At 39.7% G+C, this 21466-nt stretch overlaps 1 protein-coding gene across 8 annotated transcripts in view; it reads right to left on the reverse strand.

The window, feature by feature from the left end:
• The window catches only part of KLHL32 (kelch like family member 32), a 210781-nt gene that overhangs the window by 103712 nt on the left and 85603 nt on the right, over nucleotides 1-21466 (reverse strand). For 6 of the 8 annotated variants that reach the window (XM_021693407.1, XM_021693401.1, XM_021693404.1 and 3 more), the window contains one exon: nucleotides 20933-21031. The exons of the other annotated variants lie outside the window; for them this stretch is intronic. In XM_021693407.1, coding sequence (XP_021549082.1) covers nucleotides 20933-21031 — 99 coding nt within the window. The remainder of the gene's footprint in view (nucleotides 1-20932; nucleotides 21032-21466) is intronic. 8 annotated transcript variants of the gene reach the window in all.

The raw sequence follows: 21466 nt of genomic DNA on the forward strand, positions 1-21466 counted from the left end.
GGAATAAACTTGACCAAGGAGGTGAGAGACCTGTACAACTATAAAACATTGATGAAATTGAAGACAACACAAACAAATGGAAAGATATTCCATGCTCATGAAGTGGAAGAATTAATGTTGTTAAAATGCCCCTACTACCTAGGGATGTCTGGGTGGCTCAGTCAATTAAGCATCTGCCTTCGGCTCAGGTCATGATCCCAGGGTCCTGGGATGGAGTCCCACATCAGGCTCCTTTCTCAGCATGAAGCCGGCTTCTCCCTCTCCCACTCCCCCTGCTTGTACCCTCTCTCTCTCTTTCTGACAAATAAATAAATAAAATCTAAAAACCCCTACTACCTAAAGCAATCTAACAGATGCAATGCAATCCCTACCAAATACCAACTGGGGTTTCCACAGAACTAGAAGAAATAATACTAACATTTATGGGGAACTACAAAGGACTTCAAGCAGCAAAAGCACTCTTAAGAACAAAGCTGGAGGGATTCAAGATACACTACACAAAGCTATAGCAATCAAAACAGGATAGTACTGGCACAAAAACAGACACAGAGATCAATTAAACAGAATAAAGAGCCCTAAAATAAACTCACACTTATACGATGAATTAATCTATAACAAAAGCAAGAATATACAATGGAGAAAAGACAGTCTCTTCAATAAATAATGTTGGTAAAACTGGACAGCTACATGCAAAAGAGTGAAACTGAACCACTTTCTTATACCACACACAAAAGTAAACTCAAAATGGATTAAAGATCCAAACTGGAGACAGGAAAGCATAAAACTCTTAAAAGAAAACATAGGCAGTAATTTCTTTGACATTGACCTCTGCAATAGTTTTCTAGGTATGTCTTCTCAGGCAAAGGAAACAAAAGCAAAAATAAAGTGTTGGGACTACACCAAAATAAAAAGAGTTCACATAGTGAAGGAAACCATCAACAAAATGAAAAGGCAACCCACTGAAGAGAAGATATGTGCAAACGATATATATGATAAGGGGCTAATATCCAAAATATATAAAGAACTTACACAACTGAAAACAAAAAAAGAAAACCCTAATAATCTGATTTTAAAGTGGATAGGAGACCTGAAGAGACATTTTTCCAAAAAAGACATACAGATGGCCAACAGTCACAAGAAAAGATGTTTAACATCACTAGTCATCTGGGAAATGCAAATCAAAACCACAATGAGACATCACCTCACACCAGTCAGAATCGCTATTATCAAAAAGACAAGAAATAACAAGTATTGGCAAGGATGTAGAGAAAAGGGAACACTTGTGCACTGCTGGTGGGAATATAAATTGATACAACCACTGTGGAAAGCAGTATGGAGGTTCCTCAAAAAAGTAAAGGTAGAGATATCATATATATATCATATGATCCAGTAATCCCACTACTGGGTATTTATTAACCACCCCCCCCCAAAAACCCAGAAAATACTAATTTGAAAAGATATATACAGCCCTCTGTTTATTGCAGCATTATTTACAATATCCAAAATATGGAAACAATCATGAATGGATAAAGAAGATGTGGTACACACACACACACACACACAGAAATATTATTTAGCCATAAAAAAAATGAGATCTTGCCATTTGCAGCAACATGGATGACCTAGAGGGTGTTACGCTAAGTGAAACAAATCCAACAGACACAAATACCATATGATTTCACTTCTATGTGGAATCTAAAACCAAAACAAATGAATAAGCAAACAAAAAGGAGAAACAGACCCATAAATGCAGACAACAATCTGATGCTTGCCAGAGGGAAGAGGGGTAAGATGATGGGCAAAATAGTGGAAGGGGAGTGAGGGTTTTAGGATTCTGGTTATAGCATGAATAAGTCACAGAGCTAAAATGTACAGCAGAGGGAATAGAGTCAATGGTATTGTTAACAGTGTTTATGATGACAGATGGTGGCTAAACCTGTGATGAGCACAGTATACCACAGACTTGTTGAATCACTATGTTGTACACCTGAAACTAATGTAACACTATGCGTCAACTATACTTCAATTTAAAAAAAAAGAGAGAGAGACAGAGAAAAACCATTAGTGAGCTTCCATTTGCTTATGGTTAAAGGTCAAACTCTGTAAAACCACATAGCCTTCCATGATCCACACCCTGATGACCTTCTTAACCTAAAGGGTAATAATCCCACCCACCCTGGCTTGGCTTCAGCCATTTCAATGGGCTACACGTTTCACATCATGTACTAAGTAGGACCACATCAGGCATTGGCAATATAATGATGAGGAAAAATAGGCAAGTTCCAGGCCTCACAGAGTGTATGCTCTATTGGAAGAGCAAAACATATTACAAATAAATGAAAAATTATAATTGAGGTAAAGGCTACAAAGGGTAGAATATAGGGCTGTAAATGCCCATAATGGGTGATTTGACCTGGAGTGGAAAGTTAGTAAAGTCTTCTCTGAGAAGCCACATGGAGCTGATAGCTCAAAGAAGAGCAGATGTTCGCAAAGGGTGGGGTGGGGAAGTGAATTAACTGCATTTTCTCATTTTAGTATTCTTGATGCTCTGGCATTTGGGGTGTCGCTGACTAGGGAGAGACTGCCCCTCCCAGGACTAGTCAGCTTTTAGAGATAGCGAACAACTTGCTCAAGAGTGCACCTTGTATCTGGCTCCTATACCCCAAGAGGCAATATTCCCCTAGGAATATTCCCTAATCATCCCAGGGCCGAGTACTGGACAATCACAGACAACCCATATGTCCCAGAGCCTGCTTGAAGTATTCAAACTAGACAATCATAAGCCTGCCTACCCTGCTTTGTCTTGCCTTTCCTGCAGAAGCCACAATAAAGGCTTCCTGCCCATGCTTTCCCCTCGTTCCTTCTACCTCCTGACCAACCCAGGTGCTCCCCCCTGTCTTCCTGAGGCTATTCCGTGCCCCCCTGTTCTCGGGAACTATAACATTACAGCTGTTTCCTGATCTGTTCCTTTCCCTGTTATCCTCCATCACATTACTCCATTTGATTTGATTTAGGTACTCATCGCTATTTGTAATTATCTTCTGCATTTACCTGCCTAATACTTAGTTATAATGTGTTTGTCCCCCAAGCCCCAAGAAGTACGTTCTATGAGAGGAAGGACCTATTTTATTCACTGCTTTATCCCTGGTGCCTAAAACAGTGCTAGGCACATGGCAGGGGCTCAAGCCACACTTGTTGAATGAATGTACCCATTTCTTCTTTTCAGCTTCCCTGGTTCAGGCAGAACTGACCACTTCCTTCTTTGTGCCACCACCCCACCCTCTGCATATTTCTAACACAGCACTTGTCTCTCTAAGTGTCCTTTGATTGTAGATCATCCTCCCTCTACTAAATCTAAGCTCCCTGTGCCAAGGATTGCATTGTGCCCTGGGTATCTAGCAGGGAACAGGTGGTGAACACACATGAAACAATGTCCATGAGCTTTTTCTGTTTACTTAAAACCAAGCAAAACAGAACATGCCATGTCTTTCCAACATATCTATCCAATTCTGAACATCATTCAAATCAGCCTATTTTTCATATCTCATTGGCCTCCCTCACTTCCCTTCTGTTTCTGTCCTTCCTACACATACACACAAAGCCAAAGACAGTGGCCATTCAGTTTTCCAAGCGGAAAAACTGGTCATCATGACTGGAGTTGAAAGTGTTAATAGATGCGCACAATGTAACAGCTCTGCTGAGAAAAAAAAAATATTGCAATCCACCCAAAATCTCTTTTTTGGTCCAAGAGAGAATTATTTCCTCCATCAATTGGCTATTCAGATCAAAGTACCTTTGCAAATGATACTTTGTCCTAATTATGAGATTGTCACCATTCTCCTACATTCTATGACTTCAAAATCCAAGCACCCAGGTAGAGGCAGTGATTTTGAATGGAAATCATAGCTCAGCAACAAGAAACTCTCTTGAGTAAAAGGACAATCTTTTTTATTTTTCTAAAAAGGTTTCATTTCAGTCACACTGCTTCTCACTTGAAATTTAGTTTCTATTCAGAATTATGGTGTATACATTGTTGTTCTTTGGGGAATCTTTTAAAATAGTATTTATTTTCCTTCGGTTTCGGGCTATTTGGCTTCTCTCTTCCCTTCTATTTGTTTCTTATAGTGTGGATGACAAGTTAAATAACAGAAGAAGAGCCATAAAATATGTCCCCAAAACTATGCTAGCTATGGAATAAACACTAGTGTTTCAAGTGCAATAATTCTTAAACCTTATATATTCCCCAAATTCAGTCTTTCTGTGTGGTCTAGTCCCCTAATTAAGTCACTAAAATGGTTATTCCCCAGATTAACTACTGATGGTAGTGGGGAAAAGAAGGCATGAAAAAGGCAAATACTGTTTTATTTGGGGTTATATTCAAATGTGATTGCATTTTTAAGGCAAACTGTTTGGTGGTGAGGACATGGGTGGGAGGAAGGAGGACGGTCTGGGGGCCGAGGGCAGCCCCCACGGTCCTTCCACCACTCTTCCCAAGCAAGAGAATGATGAGTATCAGCCTTCCTGATGTCCCCTGGTGGGGTTCTCCTCATCTGCAGCATAGCGATTGCTGTTGTATTAGCAAGCCTCTCTCTCTATCTCAAATAAGCAAATACTAATAATTAGTGACCAAAGTTCATACAAGATTTTCTTTATTTAACAATTCCGAGCAGATTGAAGCCTATTGCTAAACTCCCTTGGGATGGGTCAGCTTGGTGATGGGTATTAAAGAGGGCACGTTCGGGGGCGCCTGGGTGGCTCAGTCGGTTGAGCGACTGCCTTCGGCTCAGGTCCTGATCCTGGAGTCCTGGGATCGAGTCCCGCGTCGGGCTCCCTGCTCGGCAGGGAGTCTCCTTCTCCCTCTCCCGCTCCCCCCTCTTGTGCTCTGTCTCTAAAATAAATAAATAATAAAATCTTTAAAAAAAAAAAAAAAGAGGGCCCGTTCTGCATGGAGCACTGGGTGTTATATGCAAACAACGAATCATGGAACACTACATCAAAAACTAATGATGTAATGTATGGTGATTAACATAACATAATAAAAAATATATATTAAAAAAAAAAGATGATCAGGTGACATAGCAGTTTCTATGACCATCATGTAATAGCATATTTGAAATTTGACGTTTTATTATAAAATGTTGACGTTACATCATATTTTGAGAACCCCTGAAATGAAAAGCCACCCTTGTTATGGAAGTCAAGAATTAAAAAAAAAAAAAAATTACTCCCAAATCTAACCCAAATAGCTTGATATACCCACTGTGCATATAAAACTAGTATGGTTTGATTTTTAGCAATATTAACTACAAGTTAAATTAAAACATTGTGTTGGCTTCTTATACAGACCAAGTACCAAGTCAGATATAATAAATATGAAGCCCTTTGTCACTGGCTGAATCCTAATGCTTCCTACTTCAAGTCTCCTGTAATATACCAACTAACTTGTCTCTAAGCTATTCATCCACATATCTTCCAACCAGTAAAAATGTTTCTAGTAAACTAGTAAAAATAGGTTTGCATCTTATGACTTTTGTATCCTGTACAAGGCCAGTCATAATGCCTTTACCATAGATTGTAACTGGAAAATATTTGTTGGATTATGAATTTTAAAAAGCAACCCATTTTTTTAAAGATTTTATTTATTTATTTGACAGAGAGAGACACACAAAGAGAGAGAGGGAACACAAGCCGGGGGGGGGGGGGGGGGGGGGGGGGAGAGGGAGAAGCAGGCTTCCTGCCGAGTGGGGAGCCCAGTGCGAGGCTCGATCCCAGGACCCTGGGACCATGACCTGAGCCGAAGGCAGACACCCAACTGACTGAGCCACCCAGGCACCCCGCAACCCATTTTTTAAAAAGCACATCCATTTCTTCAAATGGAAAGAGGAAATGACAGTTTTTTATAGGTATGATTTTACAGTTGGGCAAATAAACAGATCTCCTACAATTAACTAAGAAAGGTGCTCTCAAATATTTGATCTGAGCATAAGTAATTCTCTCCTGATGTAAACCACACATCAGGTTTTTCATATAACTGATAAATATGGTGGAAAGCCCACTTGTGATGTCAGAGGCATCCGGCCCAGCTTCTACAGTGAATCGTGGGTCCTGGGAACGAGCCCCACATTGGGCTCCCTGCTCAGCGGGGAGTCTGCTTCTCCCTCTCCCTCTGCCACTCGCCGCTCCCCACCCCCCACCACTTGTGCTTTCTCTCTCGCTCACTCTCTCTTTCCCTCAAATAAATAAAAATCTTTAAAAAAATAAAAATAAGAAGTTTTTGTAAGAAAAGGGAAGTTCTGTATTATATATGCTTTTCCCCTTCTGAGATGGGAAGGTACAGAAGGGAGGGACAGCCAAGATCGTATTCCACTTCCTAAGAAAGCCAGCAAGCCAGCCCATTCTAGTTGGAAGGACTGTCCCCTCTTCTTACTTCTAATCACAGGAGCTACTCGTATCATTTGTTTAACCCTTTGCCGTGGTTACATACTTTTCTCCCCAGCTGTGCATAAAGGTATAGACTGTATCTGTACTTTAGATCTTCCTCTCTGTCTTTACAGCTACTTAATTTTGATTGATGCATAGTGGATAGGTAAGAAAGAATGTCAGACCTTTAAAAATTCAACTCTTGCTGCTTTCATTTCTTAGCTTACAATAAAACATACATCCTCCTGCTCCTTAAAATATTTATATTTTAAATATTTTATTAAATATTGAATACATTTATGAAATATTTTAATATTTAAATAATTAAGACTTTTAAAAAAGATTTTATTTATTTATTTGAGAGAGAGCCAGTGAGAGAGCACAGGCAGCAGGGGAGCAGCAGAGGGAGAGGGAGAAGCAGGCTTCCCGCCAAGCAGGGAGCCCGGACGTGGGGCTTGATCCCAGGACCCTGGTACCATGACCTAAGCCAAAGGCAGACGCTTAACTGACTGAGCCACCCAGGCACCCTTAATTAAAACATTTTTAAAGTACATGCCTAGAATGTTAGCCACCCTGGAGATAAATATGGCAGCCCCAAAAGAGAAAATTTATTGCCTAAACTTTTCACAATCATATGTTATTTTCAGGCTATCCGTCAATATCAGGTGTTTTGCCATCTTACTCTTTATGACTCAGAAAAATTATAAGCGCAACTGGTTGTGCATATTTGTTTGGGTTTATAATTTTATCTTTTCCCTGTCTCTTTTACTAGGTCTTAAGTTGCAGTGACAAGGAACTGGTTGCATCTTCAGTTGGGAGGTGTGGAAAAAGCCCGTGATTTGAGGCTGACTCATCTGGATGGCCTCAGCAAATGGCTAACCTCTCTGAGTCTAATTTTCTCAACTAAAAAATGGCAAAGTGACCTGTTGTAAGGACTCCCAAAAGTACAGGTCAAATGTCTTCCACCTAGAGGATGCTCAACATACAGTAGCTATCTTGTTATTACTGTACTCTTTTTAAAATGCTATTAACAGTGCTTAAACCATAGCTTTACATATTCCAAAAATTTTATTCCCTGGGTGAAGGGAAGAAAACACTCGAATGTCTAATGTGGTCTTAATTTTTCTACAAGTATCAGCAAAGAATCATAGTGGTCATGTAAAATCATTCATTTCTTTGGTATTTAAGAAAGACTTCACCAGAGATAAAGGAGAACAGATTGAGACATTATACTGGACCATCACCAAATATGTATTACCAAAATATACTCTGGTTCCCATGTTCTATATTGCCCATAACAGAAAAGGCACATGAAGAAATCTAAGGATGGAAGAGCTACATTTCTTTATGACCTTCTTTGAAAGACAAACTCCTTGGGGAAATACAATTTATTCAGATTATCAAGACCCTGCTGTGCAAATCTACAGTCTGGGAGCATACTATGGAGATCAAAAAATATTTACTTTATTCTGTTCGGTATAAAAGCTTTTAATGAATGCATAATTAAGGCAAAAAAAGTGTAGCCAGCTTTAGAAATTCCTCTGCTGAGCCAGGCCATTAATATCCAAGGCACCATACCCAGTTGTGAGCCTACCTGTTTCCTATTTGGATTACAACCTAGTTCTAAATCAAGGTATTACTTGATCACAGGACCTGGTGCTGCAGGGAAGGACGATACTCCAGGAGTCGAGGAAGCAGCACGAAGGGCTTTGTTGTGGGTGTGCGGGGAAGGGCTGGCCTTTGGAACATGTTGAAACAAATAACCAAATAAACAAAACCCAAACATTTTAATAGCCTTGGGATGAATCTTGTAGGAAAAAAAAAATTAGCATGGATATCATGTATGCGAAGGGATCTGTGAGTTTTCTCTATAATATTTTACGTCAGGGTCAATGGGTTAAAGTTAATTTTTATGAGAGAAAAAACGAGCAATTCATTGACAATGCAGCCCAGATTACTTGTGATATGATAAAATACCATAAAAGCAGGTATTTTTTTTATCTGGTATGCCTTATTTTTATCTCTGCATAAATATACAGAGAGATAGAAGTATATTTGTATATAAACATTAACATGTATCTGGACAACTGTATGCAACCATATATTCTTATATTTATATAAATATGTATGTGATACATCTGATTCAACTAAAACAAAATATTAGCGGCAATTGAAAAAACTACAAGGGAAAAAAAACCTCAACATGCTCTAATTCTTGGAGTCTTTGAAGACCTATTTAAATATATTTGTGGTGTATAACAGAGGAATTCCACAATTAGGTTACCAATACATTTTCATAATCAGTTGTATGCATAATATCCAAGGCTCATGAATAATTTTATATTGTTCCTTGGGAAAGTCTGTAGTAAGCTGGAAATCCAGGAAGGAAGCACAGAGACATGGCCACATCAACAACTAATAATTCCAGCCCCCATCACCATGTGGTACAAAATGCTATCGCAAAGTTTCCTAAAGCTGGCTCAGCACATCAAGCAATTACCACTGAATTATGGACTAGAGAGGAACTTAATGTAACATACTTTTCTTTCTTTAATTGAAAATAGTCTATCTGTGCAAGTAGGGCTTTACAATGAAAATTTCAGTAACAATCAACTTTTTTTGAAGAACAACATAGAAGTAATTATGATCTATTTCCTTACTTAGCTCTGGTACACAAAATCAGAGTGGTGAAAGTTAGCTCAATTCTGCAGACTTTTGACAATCTGCCAGTTATCCACATAGACTTAGTCATTATTATCCATAAAAATGAGGATTGGAAGGTTTTTTATTGTTTGTTTGTTTCAAATCTGCACTGTTTTGACTTTTTATATTTTGGACGCTGTGAAGGATACATAACATCGACATTTTGTAAGTAAAAACTAGGACCAGTTTCACTTTATCTAAATATGACGATGCTTTTGAAATCCAAAGAGCAGTGATTTACTGGGCACGTAATTGATGTGACATGGTGCAACAGCTTCTAAAGCTGGTTCTCAAACTGTGGTCCCAGACCGGTAACATCACATTCAGTTGGGAACTTGTTAGAACGCAGATTCTCAGTCTCCCTGCCAGACCTCCTGAATCGGAAACTCTGGTGGTGGGGCCAGGAGTCCATTGTAACCAGCCATTCAGGTGATCCCACATATGGCCAAGTTTAAGAATCACTAATACATAGCATGCATTTGAGCATTTGAGTAAAGAAAGGAATGATTCTACATATGTAATAACTCATACATATATATGTATGTATGTATGTATGTATGTATGTAATATGTACATATGTATATTCTTGCAGCAGAACTAATTCCTAGTTCCTCATCCCAGCCTTGGAAGTGAGCAAACATTATACTGAAGGTATGGGGCTGATGCCAGAGTACCCAGAACTGAATTAATGATACAGACAAGCAATCATTTTCCCAGGACCTGAGCACACATCCCCCAATGTGGGAAAAGGCCAGAAACGGCTCTAAAGGACATTTGTGGATAGAAAATGAGAAAGGGCTGAGGGAGAAGTTTAGGAAGGAAAGACAGCTGGAGGGAGGTGGGCACGTGAAGAGCAGTTTCCTAGTAAGGAATAATTTAATTTTTCTTCTTTTAAACAAATGCACTGCTTTCATTTTCCCTATTCAGGAGATCTCAGGACACCATGCAACTACACTATAAGATGTTCCTATCAGGGGGAGCTTTCATGGCACATGTAGAAGAATTGCAAACAAACATGGGTTTTTAAGCTGCTACTATGCACTAATCTAGAAATGAAGGATTTTTTCCATTTTTTTTCTTGGATTCTGTATATGAGAAAGGGGCAAGATGTTTTATTTACGGGAAGGGCAGGAGAAACAATAAAACAAAACTGCTCTAGCTACAAAGCATTTATACCAATGTAATGTGCTACTTTTAAAAGCATTGATTTTATTATTTATTAAAGTACAATTTCAGTGTGCTGTTTTCACAATTCAGAGGCAAGGAGAAAGCTGATGGTTCATTTAAATTATTTGCAACTTTTTTTTTCCTAAAAGAATGCATGCCCTTCTACAAAATCAAAGAGAAGTGGCTGAAAGAAAAAAATACCTTTTACAGAATGGTGATTATTTTCAAAATTTTCAGGAACAGACTTGTCCAATATGTTGTCAATTGAAGATAGGTAGTAAAGTTGTGACATTTCCAGGAATGAAGGAAGATAAGAGTGAGGGAAACAGGTAAGAAGATAACAGTAGAACTAATAGAGGAATTCACAAGTGAAGCATTCCATTCTATTGGTTCTAGTTTCTAGGGCGCCTACTGCAGGTAGGATACTTTATATGCATTATCTCATTGAATCCTCCAACATCCGAAGAGGTAGATTGTATATTGGATACCATATCTATATTTTACAGATGAGGAGTGGGGGCAAAACAGTTAAGTAGCTTGCCCAAGGTCACATAACTCTGGGACATGAACTTATATCATGGGGAGGTAGATAAGTAAATCAGCACAAACAATATGGTGTGATCAGCACGCTGGAAGACTACTCATAATGAATGAAAAGGAGAGAAATTTGACTCAACTAGGTGGATTGACCAGGCAACTCTGGAAGAGGAGATAACATATGAGCAAAGTACTTAAAGAGGAATTCATAAGGTGACAAAACGAAGGAAGAATAATCCATGGAGAAAGAGGCTTCATAAAAAGAGTTTAAGGTACAGAGAAATGCATGAAGTTCATAATGACTAGCATCGCACATGGGTAGTAAATTGTTTAAAACAAGAAAAGGCTAAAGAGATAGGAAGTTTCATAATAAAGATGGGACCTGTGTGTCAAATTAGGAGGAATAAACCTTATCCTTAGGCTGTGATGAACCACTGACTAATAAATGATTTTATGCACGACTGCGACATAATCAGGTTATTTTTTTTACAAATCAATCAAACAGAAGTTTGAAGGAGGTACCAGAGTGCAGCAAGAGTAAAGGCAGGTTTGTTGGGTAGCAGGAAGTTTCTTTAGTCCAGGAAATAATGAAAGTTCAAATTAAGATAGCAGTACTAGTAAATGAAAGAGAAAGAATGAGAGAGATTTAAAATTAAGGGGGTTCATACAAAAACCTGTACACGAATGTTCATAGCAGCTTTATTCATAATTGCTTAAACTTGGAAGCAACCAAAGAGTCTTTCAGTAGGTGAAGGGATAAATAAACTGAGGTACATCCAGGTAATGGAATATTATTCAGTGATAAAAAGAAATGAGCTATCAGAGCGCCTGCGTGGCTCAGTCAGTTAAGCATCAGACTCTTGGTTTCTGCTGAGGTCATGACGTCAGGGTCCTGAGATCAAGCCCCGCGGTGGACTCCATGCTCAGTGCGGTGTCTGCTTGAGATTCTCTCCCCCTCCCAATTCCTTCCCCTCTGCTCCTCCCCCCACTTGTGCTCCCTCTCTCTAAAATAAATAAGTAAATAAATAAATAAATAAATAAATAAATAAATAAATAAATAATAAATACAATCTTTAAAAAAAAGGAAAGAAATGAGCTATCCAGTCACGAAAAGCCACAGAGGACATTTAAATGCATATTAGTAAGCAAAAAAAGCCAATCTGAAAAAGCTACATTCTCTATGATTCCAACTATACAACATTTTGGGAGAGGCAAAACTATATAGACAGTAAAAAGATCAGTGGTTGCCAGGGGTTGAGGTGGAGAAGGGAGGGATGAATAAGCAGAGTACAGAAAAATTTTAGGGGAGTAAGACTACTCTGCATGATGCTATAATGGCAGATACATTTCATTATACATGTGTCCAAACCCACAGAATGGATAACACCAAGAGTGAACAATATAATGGAAACAGAGAACTCTGGGTGATAGGGATGTACCAATGTAGGTTCATCAATGATAGCAAATGTACCACTTTGGTGGGGAATGTTGATAATGAGGGTGGTTATGCATATGCGGGGACAGAGGTAGTAACAGGAAATGTCTGTATCTTCCTCTCAATTTTGTTGGAAACCTAAAACTGCTCTAAAAAAGTGTGTTTAAGAAAATTAAAGAGGTGGAGTTGGTGACAGCGTATGTGGGGCACAAGGAGATGGATGATTTTAGGATGACTCCTGGGTTTCTGGCTTGGGTTCACACTCAGAAAGCTCATGTGCCCTGGCATATCCAAGAGGAAATGCTGATTAGGCAGTTAGCCCAGAGATGATTAAACATGCTGTTCTTGGGTACAGTAAGAATAGAACACATTAAGGAGACAAGAAAGAAAAAGAACGGGGCGCCTGGTTGGCTCAGTCATTAAGCGTCTGTCTTCGGTTCAGGTCGTGATCTTGGGGTCCTGGGATCGAGCCCTGAGTTGGGCTCCCTGCTCAGCGGGAAGCCTGCTTCTCCCTCTCCCACTCCCCCTGCTTGTGTTCCCTCTCTCGCTGTGTCTCTGTCAAATAAATAAAATCTTAAAAAAAAAAAAAAAAAAAGAACAAGAACAAGGCTGGAAACCTATTGAGTAACCAGGAGATAGGGATCCAGCTTGGGTTTTAGGAAAATAAATTGTTTTGTGGGCCATAAAAGTAACTTAGATTGTACAGCAAGGTATTGATTATCATTAGATAACAGGCAGGGGGCACAGCTGAGCTGTTGCAGGAATGTGCCAGAAAGATAATCCAGACGTGACTGATGTCAGTGATAATGAAGATTTCAAAAACAAGGCATCTTTAACAGCTATTTAAGAAGCTAACCTAATAAAATTTAGTAGGATTCATGGAGCTGTGTAAGATTATACCAGGGTTTCCGGTTTGGGTTACTGTCAGGATGATAGGTCCCTAACAAAGATGGGGAGGAGAAGCAGGTGTGTGAAACTGGGTACAGAGAAATATGAAGCGCGTGTGGGAGGCCAAGTGCAAATGTTTGCTGAGCACAGAGGTCTGGAGCTCAGGAGAGGAGACTGCAATAGAGTAGCCCTCCGCATGTGGATGAAAGAGAGCAATGGTAAGCAAAGCGCACCAGCGTGGAGCCACTGTGCCCTGAGGGAGAGTCAAGGAGCTCCTCAAAGGAGAGCTTACATAGGATCTGAATGAAAAGAAGAATTAGGAGAGAGTCTTGAGAAAAGAAAACTGTAGCAGAGAGTGGAGCTCCCAGTGTGGAAATGCTGGAGAGCAGTCACATTAAGACACCACAAGGAGCCCACTGTGTTTGATAATTAGGCGGCTTTGGGACCTTTGTTGGATAGCTGTTGAGGAGTAATGAGGCAGAGCATTGAGTTCAATAGGATTGAAGAATGAATGGAAGATAAGGAAGTGCAGGCCCTGATCAGAGTTTGGTAGTGAATGGAAGAGGGTTGCGATACTGAGAGAGGAAGAAAAGTTTCTCCCATCTTATTGATCCTATTTTAAAAACGAAAGGAAGGGGCCAGTGGAGAAGGGGACATTGAAACCATGGGAAACACAGAAGCTACCTGGTAGAGTAAGGAGCAGAAAGCCTGTTAAGCCTTAAAGAAAAGGGCAGACACTTAACTATGGGTAGGAAGATCTGCAGGTGGAGGGTGGGTGGGAGGATGACTATCTCAAACGAAACCCAGATTTTCTTGTAATGCCCCTAATTTCCAAGTATTAAAAATAGAATTAAATGAGATTGATATTTGTTTGCTTTGTGCATTGATTCAGAACTCTGGCATTAATAAAACATTGGAAATACTTTACTTTTGAGAAAAATATGCTGGAAGTAATTTTAATTAATTAATTTTTTTTTTTAAGATTTTATTTATTTGACAGAGAGAAAGCACGAGCAGGGGCAGAGGGAGAAGCAGGCTCCCAGCTGAGCAGGAAGCCAAATGCAGGGCTGGATCCCAGGACACTGGCCCAGCTAGCGATAGTTAACTTAGAATAAAAATTACTAGCATTAGAAAAATCCTTCATGACAATCTTTCTTCTCATTAAAAACTTACAAACAAGGATGATAGAGTCAACCTCAGATTATCCACATAATAAATTAAAATGCCAAAATGACTTCCCTGGCCAGCCAGCATGCCTCCGGGCTGTTACTACTGACATCCTTTGGTATGGACTTAGGGAATAAAAGTCAACCTAAGAGCATATGAAAAAATTAACTAGGATCCTAAAATGGCTACTAAAAGACGTTAGGATATATATTAGAGCCAAATATAAATGGTATTTGGCAAATATGATATTCTGTGCCAGATAGCAAACACTCTTGATTAGCACAAATAATCAGTAGTTAGCTATGATTAACTGGGACTGATATATTTCCACCCTTTCTGATCATTTTCACTGATTTAAAAAATATCCAGAAGATGAAACCATTTGTAATACATTTTCCAAACTTTGTACTCCAACTTTCTCCAAATACAAGAGTATCAGTTCTGGTGAACAATGAAGCAGCATGTGGTTGGTGTATTTGATCAGAGGCATATTAAATATATATGTTGATACAATCATCTGTCTTATCTAATGTGGAAAAAAAATAGCTCAGTGTTGGAGAAAAATGAACGTGAGCTCTAACTTCTTCTCAACCTTGAAGATAAATGATTCTATTCAGAACACCCACTGTATATTATGTATTTAGGAGATACTGTTAATTTAATCATTAAAATTATAATAATACATTGTTTGGAAGAGATAACCTTCTATAAGTCATTGTAGTATTACTTAGTTAAAAAATGACAACCCTATTATAATACTGTAAAATATGCAAGATCCTCCATGCCAAATGCAATCCCCACAGAAAGTATTTTCAGCTTGCAAAAATGTGTTCAATGAGTAAAACTAATGAAAGACTGACTTATTAATGTATTTTCCTCTCATAATATAAAATCTCAATATTGAACAGGCAGGACAAAATTACTGAATGGGATGCACATTCATTCCCTCAATACATACTGCGGTGAACTGACCTGTGTCCCTCCAAAATTCCTGTGTTGAAGCTCGAAGTCTCCATGTGATGGTATCTGAAGATGTGGCCTTTGGGAGGTAAGTTAGAAGAGTGGATGAGGGTGGGGCTCACGTGACAGGATTAGTGTCCTTCGTGAAGAGACACCAGCGAGCCTGCTGTCTCTGTGCCATGCAAGGACACAGCAAGGAGGCCATTGGCAAGCGGGGAAGAGGGCTCTCACCAGAACCTGACTTGGGACTTGCAGCGTCCAGCACTAAGAGAAATAAATGTCTTTTGTTTAAATCACCCAGCCTGGGGCACTTTGGTATGGCCGCCCAAGCTGACAAATACACATACTGGGCTCAGTATGAAAGATGAGAAGGGAAGGAAGACACACACAGGAGTTAGGCCTGGTAGCGGCCTTCGAGAACCCTGCCGTACTGAGGTCAGTAAGACATTCTCCAACCACATCAACCCATGAGGAAATGGATGTAAAAACAGCAGTTGGATACTTGCAGCTTCTGGAAAGCTATTTCAAGGACCTGGTGTTTCTCAAAAATTGGAAGCGGAAAAAATATATTCTTAGAAAAAGAACAGTAAAATCGCCATTCATGGAAAAAAAAAAAAAGGAACAAAATATCCAGAATTCTTCCTACTACCCTCATGAGAGAATAACATTCTTTAAGGCTTTGTACCTTCACTGAAGAGAGAAAAATGACTTAATTCTCATTTAGCGTAAAACTAAATGAAGACAAGGGATGACTAATAAGCATCAGTCACAGAGGATGGAGATTTAGGGCGGGAAGATGCTGGCTCTCTCCCACTTGGGTATGGTCTCGGCTTCGGAATGATTCAGAGTAAGAATTTTGGCTTTGCTTTACTAGATGATCCAAAGGTGCACACCGTAAGCAGAACAACACCTTCAATCTGGTGAAATGATCTTTTACACTTATAAAAGCAGGAAATAAAACAAATGAAAAACAAATGAAAAAAATAATAAAACAAATGCTCCTCTGTTTTCCTTGTGGTGATAAAACACTCTACCTAGAGCGCACATGTCCCTTCCCTCTCCCATCACAGCAGCACGTCTCCTCTTTCAGGTCACGTCTTTCACATAAAAGTGCTAAACTAATGCCGCTTAATGACAAATTAATGTCCATGAATAAAAAATACACCTCTAATAGCACAGAGTAATTTGCCATTACAATATCATCATTGGACATGCCCCTGGTTTAATACGATGTATTTAATTCATAACCTAATGAGTGATATATAAAAAGAGGGAGATGAACCCTGCAATTACATTTATGTGAGTCTGTCACCTTATTTGTAAAACCTTAGAGTCATTTACATTCAAATTAGAACAAATGAGTGATTTCACAAAGTGCAGTGATAAATGACCACGGCAGCCCAAGACAAAACTGTATTTCCTGTGAACACATTAACAGTTTCCTATTATTTGTTAAAAATTACAGTGCATATTGCCCAGTGTGGTGTGAATAATGACTTTTTTACTGATTAGGTCAGAAGACTAATATATAGCAAAATAAATAATTTTTCTTCTCATTTTTTCTGATTTTTTGCCTTAAATTAACTACTTAATTCTGGTGGATTCACACTGCCACCTACTGCCTAGGAAGAGATACTGCGTGTTCTTTCCAGGGGAGTTCAGTCACCACTTGCGTGGCCTTATTTAGAAAGTGTACATGACCGTTCTTTCTTGCCAACATATTTAAATTGCATATCATACTAAAGGCTGATACTCGGCAAACAAGCAAAAACCACTTGCTAATTAAACAATAGGTTATACTATTTGCTATTTGGGAGAAGTGGTACAAAATGTAAAAAGTTTGTTTTTGTTTTTTGGTTTTTTTTGAAAGCTAACTACAAAAAAAGACATTTTCAGCAAAGCGTGTATCTCCTAATGCATCACTTTCAGGGCCTACGACACAAAGTCCAGTGGCCAGCTCCACTCATCTTATGACAGGTGCATCAGCAGAGGAGAGGGTGGGGGAGGGGGTGAGTGTGTGCGGGTGTGATGTTTTCCCAACTTCTGCTCCTTGGTACAATCTGAAGGGGACTGAGAGGTCCTGCCTGCCACCTAGCCTTCTCCCCTAATATGGCAAGTCCCAGAATGAAAGGTCACCTTAGAGGCCAGAGCACAGTGGGCTAGGAAAGGCACTAAGCCTGCAGAGGAGGCTGGGGAGGAACAAGCATGGCCTCAAAGATGAGGCTAAGGATGCTCCAGAATGGTCACCAGGGGAGCTCTTTGGTATTTCCACTGGATCAACAGCCTAGTTCTGAACTTAAGTTTCTCCATCTGTAAAAAGGAAAGAATACTCACCTGCTTTAAGGGGTTCCTTAGCAGAGGGAAAATGAGAATCACCAACCAAAACGCTTGGTATGGAGAGGCCCTCGACAAATGCTATTTCCCTACCCTGAGAAAGATAACAAAGGCTCCAGGGACTATGGTTTGGCATGGAGAAAGGTTAGAAACAAGCAGACCCCTCAGGAGGATATGAGGAACTCACTACAATCTATAGCCAGTAGCAATGAGAGCTCCCCAAAAGGGTAAGAGCATTAGCGATAAAGAAAAGGATCAGGTCTGAGAGGTATTTGGGAGGTAGAATCAACTCAGCTTGGTAACTGACTGGATACGACCTGTGCTGAGAATCTGTGTGTTCACAAGGGCCTGCCATCCAGAGGGCCAGGGGACTAAAAATGAATAAGGTGAAGGCTCCACAGTGTAGGAGGCTAATTCAGTGGCTATCCTCGCTAACAGAGGGGCACTGCTCCTGCGGTTTGAGGCCCCTGCTCTCAGCAGCCTCCCCAAGGAAAGGCAAGAAAAAGGAGAGCACACAGTGGCCTCAAGGTGTCCCTTCCCTTTGCTGGGGGGCACCAGTATTTACACCTGTGCAGAGGAGTTTCAGGCCAAGGTAACAGAGGATGGCCCAGAGACTCAGAGAGTGTCAACCCAGGGGTTCTCCTCAGCTATGATTGAGTGCCAGAGGACAATAGGAGGTATCAGAGCAGAGGTCTACCTTTTACAACTCTGGAAGAAAACCAAAGAAAGAGTGGTAATTTGAGAATAACAAACAGGACCAGACATCTTAGTAGGGGAGAATGCCTTCACAAACTCCTAGGTGGACAAAGTACTGAACAAGAATGGAAAATATGTTACCCTTGATTGATAGGGCACAACTTTTTATTTATTTATTTATTTTTTACTTTTTAATTTTTTTAAAGATTTTATTTATTTGAGAGGTAGAGTGAGTGAGAGAGAGAACACACAAGCAGGGGCAGAGGCAGAGGGAGAAGCAGGCTCCCCTGCTGAGCAGGGAGCCTGACTCGGGGCTCAATCCCAGGACCCCGAGATCATGACCTGAGCTGAAATCAAGAGTCAGACACCCAACCGACTGAGCCACCCAGAAGCCCTGATAGGGCACTTCTAAGTATATTTTAAGCACTAAAGATTCTTCATTTTAACAAAACACATTTTTATATAACCAATAAAATGGTCCCATATGAAATTAAGAATCAGGTCAGCAATAATACCAAAACACTGTAAACAGATATAGTTACAAGACTATATCAAAATATAAAAGCAGACCAACGCAGTTTGGAAATTTTACAATCCTAAAAAAGAGAGGAAGGGAATGTATTTTCAAGAGACAGACATAATGAAGATTTCTACATACACACGGCTTGATTCTCTTATAGTCAAAGTTTTCTTCCACAATTTGGACATCTTACAACATTGTCGATAAAAAGGAAAAATAAAGTTCCATGAAAGAACAAAATGAAAACACTGGAGAAAAGAAAGTGAAAATTTCAACCACTGATCAAGTAGGCTAATAATAAGCAAACTGTCCACAAAATATATCTGTACACAGGCTACATTTTTCCTTCAACAAAATAATGAACTGCAAAAATTAAGTTCCAAAGTACACAAGTCACTTGGTATCTCAACAAATTCATCTGATGGGATAGGGGAAAATACCCATGAACTTCTGATGTTCATCTGCAATTCTTGTTTATAGAAATTATAGGTGTAGGTAAACACACACACACACACACACACACCTGTAAATACACACCATTTTAACATGAATCACGATAACGAGCACTATAACCAAACGTTTGGCAACATACATCATTGAATATTACCTGCCATGGAAAAAGTGAATTAGGTGATGATGCTGAAGGCTCAAGTTGCAATATTTGATGTAAAAATGTCAAATAAAAGTAATTTCAATTTCACAAGTCAAACACACACCTCTGAAGTCTTGTAACCTTTCTTTGTTATTTCCATTTGCTACTTGCAGAAAGGGATTAAAAACAGCTCTCCCATACCACCCAACAATATTGAGGGGAAAACAAAGGAAAATCAGATGATAATAGTTAAACATTTACTATTAGATTAAATGTGCAGAGATAATGATACAACTTTCATATACTGTGTTTGAACTGCTCCTCAGGTGAATGTGACTGGCACTCCTCATACTATCTTGCAGGGAAGCATTGGTTCTTATTTTCCAAGGTTGCCAGGAAGACGAAATAACATGATACATGAGAAAGAGCTTGAGAAACGACCTACTGAGTGACAGAAGTCAATAATATGGCTCTATTTAGAATTAGAGAAAATAACAAGGAAGAAAATAAAATAATGGGGCAGGAAAACAAATAGGATTTTTATACTTACTAATATGTCATATGCACAAGGATAGTAAAATTAAATTGTATGGATTTGTCATTGTTAAAAATGTATTTTCACTGTTGTTATAATGTTGTAACAAATACAAGTAAAAAGTCATGCCAGTGGAGGAAATAAGAGGCTCCCAATACAGGGAATCAGTACTTAACTCCTTAAAATAAAAGCCTCACAGCCATACTGTCTGCCTAAGACGTCCTGTGTCTTCCTAATGAACGAGAAAGTTTTTATCCAAGAAGAAAAAATGGTCTTCGGAATCAGAGAGGCCTATCACTCACCAGCTCTATCACCTCAGGCAAGCTGGGTACCTTTTAAATCCCTGATTTTTCACCTATAAAAATGTGCAAAGATGTTAGGAGGACTGACCGTGAAACATTGGTGCTCAGAGGATGGGCGTTTTCTCTTCCTCCCCCTCCCAGAGCCCTTCCTGATCATCCCAGCAAACCAGGGGAAGAATGCACAGATCACTTACCCCTTTTCCAGCACTTTTTGCATGAAAAGTTCATGTGGTACTTCATTATATATGACTGTGATATATTAGCTACTGTTGCTGAAATCTTCAGTGACTATCCAACTTTTTTGTGCATTTGGGACTGTTATTCCTGCAGCCAGACAACATTGCTTCAAATGAAGATCCTTCCCAGTGTCATCTTCCGGGGCCCCAGCAATAAACCAGGAGCGTGGTCATTGAGTTACTCTGCTGCCCCAGGGCAGCGAGGACCTGGGGTGGGCAGGGAGGTTGGGTTGGGGGTCCTGGGACAGGACAGGAGAGCTGCAGCTGCCCCCTTGGGAGCCTCTCGGCCCATGTCCTGGAGAGATTCTACCATCGCAAGCCACATCGCCCCTACTTCCATTATTCCTGTCTAGGCACAGGTCGGGGAGCAGCAGGTACAGCTAATGACCTCAGGGCGAAGGGATAGGAAGGGCTCAGTAGCAGGACGCAAGCTCACATACCTGGATGAGATAGTGGGAACATAAATTGAGAAGCTCCAACAGCTGTAGGTGACTGCCAGCAGCTAGCACATCCTGGATCACGCCCGGCTCCAACAAAATCTGTTTTGTTTTTTAATAAAAAGAAAACTATCAGTGACTCAAAAATTAATGCTTAATATGCAAATCCACCACATTTAAATTGCTGCTTAACATATGAGATGTGAATTAATACGGTACTTTATTATGGAAGTCAGTTCTTTTTTTTTTCTGTTCTGATGGAGCTGTGGCCCTCACTCAAATAGCTGAGTTGTCACTTCCGGAACTCACTTCCTGCGTGTAAGGCTCTGCACTTAACCACTTTTTTTTTGCTGGGGGACATGAACATTTGCAAAGAATAATATAATAGTCTCCAAATTCTGCGTGTGATGGAAGTAATCTTAGAAAATCCAGAAGAACCAGATTTTATTTTTCAAAGTATATTTCACAATTTTGTAGATCACAGAAACAGCATGGTTAGCAGATATTTTAGGGAAAGGGGGCTTATGTTTCCCCTTT

This window comes from Neomonachus schauinslandi, chromosome 8 (assembly GCF_002201575.2).
Source record: "Neomonachus schauinslandi chromosome 8, ASM220157v2, whole genome shotgun sequence".
Lineage (NCBI taxonomy): Eukaryota > Metazoa > Chordata > Mammalia > Carnivora > Phocidae > Neomonachus > Neomonachus schauinslandi.